At 47.6% G+C, this 11,221-nt stretch overlaps 2 protein-coding genes across 3 annotated transcripts in view; one reads left to right on the forward strand and one right to left on the reverse strand.

Moving 5' to 3' along the window:
- ASPSCR1 (ASPSCR1 tether for SLC2A4, UBX domain containing) overlaps window positions 1-7,862 on the forward strand; it is a 37,779-nt gene extending 29,917 nt beyond the window's left edge. The window contains exons 13-16 of the mRNA XM_074159983.1: window positions 4,144-4,195; window positions 4,881-4,950; window positions 5,284-5,471; window positions 6,761-7,862. Coding sequence (XP_074016084.1) covers window positions 4,144-4,195; window positions 4,881-4,950; window positions 5,284-5,471; window positions 6,761-6,774 — 324 coding nt within the window. The 3' untranslated portion in view covers window positions 6,775-7,862. The remainder of the gene's footprint in view (window positions 1-4,143; window positions 4,196-4,880; window positions 4,951-5,283; window positions 5,472-6,760) is intronic.
- A 1,962-nt stretch (window positions 7,863-9,824) lies between these two features.
- CENPX (centromere protein X) lies at window positions 9,825-11,208 on the reverse strand. 2 transcript variants are annotated; one of them, XR_012463545.1, is made up of 6 exons: window positions 11,157-11,208; window positions 11,030-11,081; window positions 10,893-10,946; window positions 10,598-10,686; window positions 10,059-10,477; window positions 9,825-9,961 (listed from the first exon to the last, which is right to left on the reverse strand). XR_012463545.1 is itself a non-coding variant. In XM_074159984.1 (5 exons), exons 1-5 carry the CDS (start codon window positions 11,181-11,183, stop codon window positions 10,463-10,465), a joined length of 237 nt encoding a protein of 78 aa, XP_074016085.1. In that variant the 5' UTR covers window positions 11,184-11,208; the 3' UTR covers window positions 9,825-10,462. The 2 variants fall into 2 exon arrangements, 1 of the variants encoding a protein (XP_074016085.1); XM_074159984.1 differs by having other exon boundaries at window positions 9,825-10,477.
- Between the last annotated feature and the right edge of the window lie 13 nt (window positions 11,209-11,221).

An 11,221-nucleotide genomic window follows, 5' to 3' on the forward strand; every position in this document is an offset into this window, starting at 1 on the left:
TTCAGAAATGGAAAACGTTCGTTTAAACCTCTGCAACCGTAACTAAGTAAATTGACGAAGCTGTGTTATTTAGGTCTTTGTAAAATCCGAGGAGCTGGGCTGTTTGCAATGATACTCCTTACGCGGGGAGGACAGTAAGCAGGACTTTGGCTTCCTCCACTTCTTGCCCCATCAGTGACTTTCCGATCCCTTCAGAAGAAAACTGTCCTGTGATTAAGGCCTTGGATGGGACTCCGGAGACTTACGTACTTAGTTCTCATTTCTGCTACTGCCATCCCGTGTGACCTTGAATAAGTTATTTCAGCTCTTTAAGTTTCAGTTTTTCATCTGTACCAAAAAACCCACACAAACAAACCCCCCAAAAGCCCCAAAGCATCGTACTTTCTTACATTTTTATTTATATTGCATGTTGCTGCTCATTACATATATATAATTGCACAATGGGATTTTCAATTGGATTTCTAGGTTCTGTTGCAATAAAAATAATAATAATCAAACTATTTCTTGTAAATATGCCTTGCACAGTGTGATTTGAACGTTATAATTTGATAGATTAATAGCATCCACTTTCCCAGTCAGAATGGCATTCTATCTTTGGCTGGAAATCAAAGCAGCAAGGGAGAGAAATGCTGGATATTTGAGAATAGTAACTAGCTGTTGACTCATTCATATTGTAGTAATTCTTCACATATAACTGAATGGAGTTTTTTGAATATTTGTTTCAAGCAGCCTGTGATTCTTTTGGTCAATCTGGTGGGCTCAGTGTGACTCCAAGAGGTTTCTAAATCTGTTTCGATTCACAGATATTCTTATAAGAATCCTATGCAGTGAGGTTAAGAACTGCAGAGTTCTTCTAGAGACCGTTAATATTTGCATTAGAACCTCTGCAAGTAAGGAAATACCCGCTGACTTGAGAATGGAGTTTTCAGGTAATGGTCTGCCCAGTGTTTGATCCTTGTATTCTCAGCAGCGTTAGAGAATACTAAAGGCTCCATCTTCGGGTTTGTGTGTTTTCCTGGACTGCAGCTACTAAAGCCTTCTCATCTTTATGCCAAGACATTCCTTGGCCAGTGGGATCATTCCACTGGCGCTTTTTTTTTTTTTTTTTTTTAATGTGAAATTGGTGCTGATTTAAATACTTTTGTGTTACCAAAAAAAAATAAAATCTCAGACAGTGTTATGTCCCGCCAGTGACTGGCTGGAGCATTCCTGGGGTGATGGGTGAGACGTAGCTGCCGTCTGTACCGAGCCGTCAGTGGGTGCTGCACTGGGGTGGTACCTGAGACCTCTGCACAAAGGACACTTGACAAAGGGTTGTACCCATGAGCCAGTAGTCAATCCAAACTGAAGAAAAAGAACTTTGGCAAGAGGGGGCTCTGTAATGAGCCATGGGAAGGAGGTTGCATTCTCTATACTCGTGAGCTGCTCTCTAGTTCCTTTAAGTTTCTTTCAGTTAAAAGATTTTGAACTGAAACATTCGGACTGATGTTTTGCCAGCAGCGGGAAATGGTTGTGGAGGTGGATCCTGCATCTTAGAACTATGGTTATTTGTCAACCTGTGAGTAAATAGGGTAGAGGTTTATGCTGGGGCACACTCTGTGTGTGTGTTTGTGTGGCTGAGTGTGTCTGTCTCCCTCTCGCTCCGTGTTTCTCGCTTTCTTTTTCTCTTTGTGCCTCTTGCAGGCCCTGCTATGAATTTTCTCTGACCCCTTGGGGCCATTCCCACATGAAGCTTTGATGCGTGTGCCCAGACCGTGATTGACAAGGAAGTTTCGGTGGCGGCAGCAGGGAAACGAAGAGAAAAGGGCAGGGCTTTGAACTAAAGGGCTTTGAGCTCTGAGATGCTGTGCTTACTTATCTCCTTCAGAATGTTAATTATTTACCAAGATAATTGGTCGGGAGGGGAAAAAAAGAGAGGGGAGGTTATTAAAAAATTCCAACACTAACACGCTACAAAAACCTCATTTTCCAACTTGCAGCTGGCATGAAAAGGATGTTGTGTGTAAAAGGGCTTGAGTGTATGTGTGTTGAGGGGGGGGCCTTTTTAAGGCACCCATTTCCTAAATAGAGGGATCCCTTCAGACGAATGCAGCGGAAACATCAAAGCTCTTGCGAGAGTTTTCTCTGGGGTTTCTAAACCGTGTCTGGTACTTTTTAATTAAAAAAGTTTATGGAGAGCCGTCTTTGTGACTGGAGCAGGCAACCTTAGGCCCTCTTGATTGAGGAATGAAATGTTAAAAGACCTAATAAATAATGATTTCTGCTAAAATGTCAGTTCAAGGATGCGAAGATGCCTGGGCACTTTAGCAGGAGCTGAGCCTTGGAGCGGAATGATGAATGTCTCCCACTTCAGTCTAACGTGATGTAGGCCATACTGTACGTGAAAGCCTCCTACAGCCTTTGGATTAATGTGAAAAAAAAAAAATTGTAACGCCACATACTCATTTGAAGTTTGTAGTCAGGAAGACAGGTGAAGCCGTTTCATTTTGCCTGCAGTTAATGCATTTTTATTAGTCCCTGTATTAGGCAGCAACGCAGAGGCTCCCCCGTGCAGATCAGGGTTCCTTTGAGCTCCAGTAATTGCTGTGCTGGGTCAGGTCCAGGGACCGTCGTTTCCGTGTCCGGACTGTGCTGATGGTGGCAACAGAGGCTCAGGAAAGCTCCAGAGCCGGCAGCCTGCCCCGCGCCATTCACCAGTACCTGTTAATGACACCGAGAGGGGCAGTTGCTTGCATTTGTTTATTTATTTATTGGATCAAAGTGAGAAATTTAGTGTTACTGTTTTGCCGGGGTAAATGTAGACCATTAACCAACATTTTCTGTACGGTTTCTGGCTATGACAGAACTTAGCTCTTTTACACTGCGATGATTTGGTTTCTTTACCTGTCTCTTAGTATAAGGCCTATAAAACTTAAAATAGTTTTTCTTTATGTAGTATTATACTGTGTTAATTCTGGTAGCAATTATGATACTTTTCTTTCAGAATCCTTACTGGTACAGCTGATTACACCGTATCATATTAATCTTCTGCATATCACCTTCAAACCCTATTACAAATACAAGCCTGTGCTTGCAGCAGTGTCTGTTTTTAGTGCCAAGCATAATAATTTTAAATCTCTTCCTCGGCAGTCCTTTGAGAACACTTGGATGTACCATCTGGAGATGGTGATGATGTGTTTTTTAATGCAGTGCTGAGTCCCAGCCCTGGTTTTTCTGCTTCTTCAGTTACTTTGAGGGTCCCATACTCAGCGTAGGAGCAGGGCCGTGGGTGGGTGCCCTCCCCAGGTACCTGCAGTTGCTTTTGTGACTCCGGGTTGAACCAGTGGGATGGCGAGTCCAGTTCTGCAGTTTCTCTGATGCCCAGCGAAAGACCAAGAGATAATTGAGGGACTGATGCATCCGACATGTGGGGAGAGGCCGAGGGAGCTGGGGTGGGTAAGCCTGGAAAAGAGAAGGCTCTGGGAGGGGCTTGACAATGTGTATAATAAATGTGATGAAGTAAAGATCATCGGGCTGATAAATGCAGACATGAAAAAGGCAGTCCTACAGTTATCTAGGTCACATAATGAGTTAAATGGACAGAAAAAAACGTTTGAATATGGCAATTATTCTGAAAAGTAGGAACTAGGAATTCAGGCTGGATTTATAAAAGGGTATATCGCATCCTGGAAAGCTGCTGTTGAAACAAATTCCAACTAGAGACAGGGTATAAACGTAATAGAATGAGGTAGAAGAGATTTCTGAGGGCATAGCTGGATTTTCCTTCTCTTGCTATCAGCCACCCAGGTCTAGGAAGATTCTTAGTCCTATGTTACCTGCTCAGCAGCGGAGAATGTGGGTGAAGTTTAACGGCCTGAGATATGGGGACAGAGGAAAAAAAATGGCAGCTCATCAGCGCAACGAGTGTTTGCGGTGCAGGTCGCATCACCTGTGTGTAGCGGAATAGGTCTTAGAATTTTGCATCATGCCTTACTCTGGGTGCCCTGGGCTCTGCACGAGTTCAGCCTTCTCAGAATTACCGATGGCTCAGTGACCTCAGCTTAAACCCTGTGAATTTGTCCGTAGCTGTCTAACCTGTCACTAACATTCACAGCAAACTGTGAAAGCGTCTGCCGTCACTGATCTTTTCCCCTTTTGCTGCAGGCAAAACTCTTTCCAACTGCTGTCATTCACTTCGGATCTGAGGAGTGCAGGGGTGAGTGAGTTTCCTCCTCTTCAGCTGATGGTATAGCTCCTGTAGTAGACCCAGAAGAATAACTTCCTTATGTTCAGAGCTCTTCCAACAAAAGATACTGCAGTCCTCGGGAACGCTGGTAAATGTTCCCCTTCTGAAAGGCTGAGGCTCTTCAGAGAGCTTGGTTGGTCAGCTTGAGCACAGCTGTAAATGTAGTGCCTTTTTGGGAGATTTGTTAGGCTCTGGGGTCGGCATTGTCTGCCATGGGGACAAGAGTGACAGAAGAACAGCTCTGTAGAAGGAAATTCCATTGATCAAAATGTTAACTAGACAAATGACTGTGAAACACTTTTATGGACCTCCTGTTGTAGTGGGATGGCTGGAGAACAGATCTGAATCTTTGATTCTCTGACACCTCTGGTTTATGCTTAGAATCTCCGTTTCTCCCAGAGATTAAAGCATGCTCTGGCTTCACGGAGGAGTTTCTGAGATGCAGTGAGCACTGAAAGAAAATGTCAAGGTCTTGAGGTTTGAATGACGAAATAGGGCACCTTGAGTTCTGAAAGAGACTGTCACAGTTTAAAAGTGTCCTGTGTCAGTTGGGGGAAGGTGATGGAGGTTTACTGTAGTGTACAGCAGGTATTTACTGAGCTGAGAGCTTTGGGATTCTGAGTGATTGATGTCTCTGGGTTTCATTTTTATACAGACTGTTACCTGAAATCGGACCTGCTGAGCTCTGCGGTTTCCCCTTCTGCAGCTGATTTATTAGTAGCCAGGTACGTTGGGACTGAATAGAGCTGCAAATGGGGTGAGTATTTCGGGGATGGGAAGCACGAAATGAGCCCATCTAACTACAAAGAAATGTGCTCTGGGGATACCAGGACTTCATTTTTTCCTGAGAGAGTCATACTGTCATACTTGACTTCATAGCTTTGAGAGTCCTTTGAAAAGTAGGATTTCAGTGACTAAATCAAGTAAATCCTAGGGCTTTTATCATGAAAAAGAAGAGCCTTTTCAATCTGACTTTAAAAGTTTAAAGGTGGTGGTGGTTCAAAGGGCTATTATAAAAAAAATGAAAATTCATTCTGTTTGTTTCTTTTCTTCCTCAGATGTTTGTCCAAATCATTAGTTCCTTCTGCTTCATCATCTTTAGAATCAGTAGTTCCATCTCTGTCTGAACCAGAAGTGGGAAGTGACAAAAAGCCCGATGAGCAGCCAGAACCAGCAAGTGCGCCTGAAGCTCCACGGGTGTTGAGAAGGGCCCCTGGGAAAGTACCCAAGTGGCTGAAGCTGCCAGGTATCACCAAATCCGAGGAGTCTTCTCGTTCTGAACTCCCCGGAAAGGCGGGTTCCTCTGGGCCAAATGTTGAGGATAGTCTGTAGATGTCAGCATGGGGCTGGCAGGATGTGTGGTTTGGTGCTTGTCAGTCTCAAATCAGTTTGTGACTTAAACCCCAGCCTTCGCTGGAGAAGTTCCTTAGCGCAGGCTCTGGGCAGTGTTCAGTCTGATGTCTAATCCAGATGCTTGCAGCGCCCTTAACTATGGTCTGGGCTAAATGTGTCGAGTTCTTAGCGATGCCAGTGCAGTTCAAACACTAATAGGAATGATATTCTACATACCAAGGGCCCATGTCATCTGTTAAACCTCTGTCGTTATTTTTCCTTTGCTGGTACAGTCTGTTTTAGTACTTTCCTTTCTCTTGGTTTTTTTTTTGAGTTGGTCTTTCTGTTTTTAATCTTCGCTGAAAACAGTGGTTTTCCATAGCTAAGATTACAACCAAGTTTCCATTATGAATTTTTTCTTGATTTATCCTGATCAGAAAACTGCAACCTTGGTTTTAGTCTCAGAAACAATAGCTTATGTGTGGTTTTATATGAGAATTTATAAGAAATATGAAGTAACTAGAAGAAGGATTCCTGAATTAAACAATTGGCAATATTCACTTTTTGATGCAGTGGCAAAGAGAAGGGGAGGAAGACATTAATCAACCTCCTTAACGGCAATAAAACTAAGAGGAATTATATGGAATTCCCTGGCTAACAATGCCAAATGTTAACTTCCTGAATGACAATGTTAGTATTTGATTATGAAAGATGCTGTGGGGCCATCAGCTCCAGCGTGGGGTGTGGAAGGATTGCTGGAAGGCTGCAGATGTGGGCTGGTGCGATCCCTGCTGGGGCTGGTCTCTTCCCGACTGGTGCTGCAGGTCACGTGGGGAACGGTATCTTCATACTTGAAGCGTTCCACTTCAGAGTAGAAGTTTCTTTCCGAAGTAAAGATGATCTGGATAAAGTATGAAATATCATCTTGCCTACCCGTGCAGGTTGCCCATTAACAGCTGGTATGAAAAGCTAATAAGACGCTCTAACATGTGTGTTTAATAATGAGTAGGATGAAATTCCCTGCTCCGAAAGTGATGAGTATTCACCATTCCGTCTCCCTAAGGAGTGCCCCTAAGAGCTGCCTAACCGTTGCCTGGGCGCAGCAGCGTATAGAACCCTCAGCAGCAAGATCGTGTTAGTGAGAAACGATACAGTGCAAATGACGTGATTAAGCGTTTTAATGCCCTTATGTTTATTTTGTAGGTGGGAAGAGATGAACCGTTCTGGGCTGCTGGATCAGTGAGCAGTCAGCTGTGCCTCTTTCCTGATGAACTTACTCAAAATGTGTAAGAAATTGTTGGTGGCCCTGGAGAGATCTAATCTGTGTGAACATTAGTTACAAATAGAAAATTGCTATTTCAGATGCTAGCTTCACCTTTTGGAGGAGGGGAAGGCCTGTTTGTGGTCTTTGTGACTACAGAAGCAAGGTTAGAGGTTAAATTTAAGGTTTCTTGCATGCAAATAATATGAATAGAGAATTAACGGGCAAATAATTCCTATGTACTTTCTGTGAAGGACTTTGTTTCTATCCATATTTTTAAATTCAAATCTTCCCAGCTCTACCTTCAGAGATAACCCGAGTCAGCTGCCTGAATTCTAGCGTCAGGATACGATTCAGTTTCAACTATAGTTAAGTGCTGCCTAGAACAAGATTTCTCTCTGCTTCTTGCTGGCTGGGGTTAGGGCTGCTGATAATTCTGGGCATAGGTGGCTGGAAAGTGGGTGAAGGGGAACCACTTAGGTCACTTAAACCAGGTTTTTTCCTGTGAGACCTCTTGATCTGCTGCACTTGGCCTGGTTTTCCATGGCCAGAATCTTGTTAACAAACAACACAGGTTAGCTGTTAATGGAATGCACCTGGAGTTTGTTTCTGCCCCAAGCTCTGTGTTCTATTTTCACTACGTATAATTAACATCAGTCATTACAGTTACAGTGAGGAAAAAAAACATCAGTAAAAGGGTCTCTTCGTGTGACCTTCGGTCTCTGGACTTGTGTTCCTGCAGCAGAGCAGTCAGTGCAGGGGGAAGCCCTGGCCCCAGGTCTGTGCTGGCTGCGGATGCCGCGCTGGGGTGGGTAGTGGTTAGAATTGCGCTCACGCCGGAGATGAACTCCGTAGTGCCACAGTAGCCATGGTGCTGTATTTTATTTGAAGTCTTCTCCATGGATCAGTGATTCATACGGGACAGCTGGGGTTCCCTGTTACGGTAATAAGACGTTTTCCATTTTCGCTGTATAGACGATTGTTCCCCGATCTACGTGTGCATCTGCACAATTTGTAGATGTAATAAAGCAGAGTGGCCATAGGAGGCCTTTCTGTCGGTCTCTTTGATAGTACGTTTCTTCCCCCAGTACTCAGTTTCTCTTGTCAGTTCTCAGGAACCTGCTCCCTTTTCAATGGGCCTGTCATGCCTCATTCCCTTCCTCCCATTTTTTTTTTTTTTTCCCAACAAAGCAAAACGGAGCTTTGTACCATCTGAATGAACTTCAAAGTGGCTAGAAAGGGCACCCAGGGTTCCTGGCACTTGTCATTGTCTCCCAGCCTGGCCAACATTTCCCTTCAGGTCTAATTACTTCCAAATGCTCCCAGATGCTTTGAAGAAACTCAGAGGGAGGGGGGAGGCATGAAAGAGAAGGTGGAAGAGGGAAAAGGAGACTCAAAGTGGAGGGAGCAGAATGCTTTAGCAAAAATGTTGATTGATTTCTTATATGACGCCCAAACGTAAACAGGGAACGTGTGCGGCCTCCAGCAGCGGGGGTGCAAGAGCACTACCTACAGCTGCTGCTCTCATCCGTGCTGGGGAAAGCAAGCCCTTCTTGCACTCCACAGGCTATAAAAGACATACTAGAGGATAAAAAATACTAAAAAAAAAAAAGTTGAAAGTGTATTACTTCAGTGGATTAAGTGTGGGCTGAGCCTGCGCTCCGTAGGACTGTCTGTGCCTCCTTCAGGTGCTGTGGGAGGCTTGTTCATTCCACAGAATTTGGAGGCGGACTGCAGCTAGAGCTGCCGTACTGAATTTATGCAGGATATACCAGGGGCCAACTAACGGCCATACCTAATGATGGGTGATGATACAGGTGTGCCGGTGTGTTTGATTGACAGGGTTAGAACAAACAGCAGTGGTGGGGTTGGTAGGTGGTTGTAGTGTGCTTTGAGATGTGCTAGTCCTGTTTTTTGAAGAGCACAGGCAACATCAAAGAGTAGTGATTTGCTTAGTTGTTTTGATTTCACCAGTTCTGACAACCATCAGTTACAAGTACCTGATAGGGGAAACCGGAAGGAAAAGCTTAGGGACAGAAGCAGCAATATCCGTGTTACTGGGGCAGTTTCGTGTGTTGAGGGGTGAGGATGAGGAGATTTTATGGGCGTGACTTCACTCAGTGCTGCCCCTGCTTGTCCATTCCTTAAGAGGGACAAGATGCCCTGATATTTAACACTGCAGGCTCTGCACTAAGGCAGTGGCTACCAGGATTCCTGCCCTGGCACAGAACAACACGTGCAGGTACCTTCAGCATCACTTCTGCTGTAGTAGCTGAACTCTCCCCCTGGGGGTTTGGGGCATTCAAAAGTAGTAATACTTGCGTTTTTTTGTTGTTGCTTTTTTTTTTTTTTTTTTTTTTTTTTTTTTACCATCTGGTTGTGGGGCTGGAGGCTGAACTAGGTCAGTTCCTTCCCTGGTTTCGTCGTGCAGCTGCACAAACACTTGTCTTGGCAGAGAGGCTGCAGCGCGGAGGGACGGGGCACTGCTCGAGCTGGTACCGTCATCAGAAAGAGTGCCTATTAAAAATTGTGGGTTTGCTTGAAGTTTCCGAGTGCTTGGTGTCCTGAGCGACGACCTTGACGGCTCTGGGCTGAAGGAGTACGGTGCCCCACCGAGCCTCCGGCTGCCACTGGGGGACAACAGCTGGCTATTACTAGCCATAATGAGCACAGGTCGCCTGGGACGGTGTCAGTCCTCGGGACGGGTTGGTGTCGGCCGCTCGCCGCGCAGCCGGCTCTGCATTTCCCCACAAACCCCCTTCGGTGGGGAGGGGGGGCCCTGCCTACATGTGTCAGGGTTCTCATTCCACAGCCCCCGGCCCCCCGCGGCTGCGGGGCCAGGCTGTCCCTGATGTGGGATTCTCACACATGCTGTTTGTTATTCTGTCCTTTTTCCTTTCGTCCTACAGAGATTCAGAGGAGAAGGGTGGGTGAGGGGGAAACCCTGCAAGTCTTTGAAGCAACTTGACTTTCCATGATTAATTGCAGCAAAGAGCCTACACGAGGGAGGGTGACTCGGTTTTAATTTATTGATGTTTCTTTGTGAGAACAAATTTATAGCAGAGGGGAAGCAGCTTCTGAGGAGAATATCAAATGGTTAAAAGGTTCCAAGCATTCTTTGATGTCGCAGCCCTGGAGAAACACTGGAAGGTAGTGAGGGACAGGCACTGTTTATTTATAAAATAAAGATCAGTTACCTGCTTTTTGGCAAGAGCCTGTGACTGAGCTCCTGTTAACAACCTATTCATTAGGCAGGCTTGGAGCTGGACCTGACGTTTCTGCCGCAGCCGCCTGCCCAGGCGAAGGGAGCCTGAAGTTTGGACGAGGTTTCCAGCCGTCGAGTCTTTCCGTGCGTCTCTGAAGCAGCTCCTGTTTCTCGCATTAGCTTGAGGAATCGCGGCTCCCACCGTGCTGGGGGGGTGGCTGCTGCTGAAGGGGATGGAGCCGACCAGAACCAGCCTGTGGCAGCGCGGTTACCCGGGGCTCTGCCGTGTTTGGTAAAGGAGAGGGGAAACAGAAGCAAAACGGGCAGAGAAATAAAGAGTTGAGATTGTTCTTCCTAGAGCTGGACTGAGGATGATCCCGATGTTCGTGGTCGGGTCAGGATCCTCTGCTGGAAAGGGCCTGTGTGTTCCGTGAGGCCTCTAGAAGTCCAGGAGCTGTGAGGAGAGAGGAGCCAGTGTGTTGGCACCCCGGCCAGGTCCCCGAGCCTCGGCTCTGGGAGGTTGAGGAGGAGGCTGCTCCATCCCTGTCCTCCTCCAGGCTCCCCGGGTACCCACCAGCTGGGGCAGTACTTTCTCCACATGCTCGACGTCCACCTTCTCCAGATCCTCGGCCTGCGCCTGCCGCACTGCCCGGGCCGCCGCCTCTGCCGGGAGAGCGGTGAGGGGGGACTCGGGGGACAAGCGGGGACCCGGACCCGGCTCGCTGCAGGCGGCCGCTGGGGAGCGGGCGGGGGCCCGGCCGGGGCGGGGGAGGGGGGGGGGTGTCCCCTCGGGCCGGTACCGGGCTCTACGGCGGGTCAGGCTGGCCCTGGGCCCGGCACCGGCCGGGTGACCGGGGCTGCGCGCTCACCTCGGACGAACACCTTCAGCATCTCCGCCATCAGCAGCTGCGCGTCCCCGTTAACTGCAACGACAAAGCGCTGACGGGGAGGGGGGGGGAGGGCAGGCCGGGCCCCCGCCTCCCTCCCGGTACCGCCGCCCCGGTACCTCGAGTCCTCCCGTCGCGGAAGTGGAGGCGGAGCAGCCGGTCCACCGTCTCCTGCGGGGAGAGGGGAGCGGGTGAGCGGGGCGGGGAGCGGGGCCGGGCCGAACCCCCCGCCCGCTCCCGCCGTACCTTCCGGAACCCGTCCCGCTCCTCCATCCCGCCGCCGCCGCCGTCTCCGCCCCCCCCCGGAAGCG

The sequence above is a fragment of the Numenius arquata genome, chromosome 17 (assembly GCF_964106895.1).
Source record: "Numenius arquata chromosome 17, bNumArq3.hap1.1, whole genome shotgun sequence".
Classification (NCBI taxonomy): domain Eukaryota; kingdom Metazoa; phylum Chordata; class Aves; order Charadriiformes; family Scolopacidae; genus Numenius; species Numenius arquata.

Coding starts and splice junctions, on each gene's coding strand:
- CENPX (XM_074159984.1), bottom strand. CDS start 11,183: ATGGAGGAGCGGGACGGGTTCCGGAAG. Junction 11,082..11,156: donor AGCGGGACGGGTTCCGGAAG/GTACGGCGGGAG, acceptor CTCTCCCCGCAG/GAGACGGTGGACCGGCTGCT. Junction 10,687..10,892: donor GCTGAAGGTGTTCGTCCGAG/GTGAGCGCGCAG, acceptor CTCTCCCGGCAG/AGGCGGCGGCCCGGGCAGTG.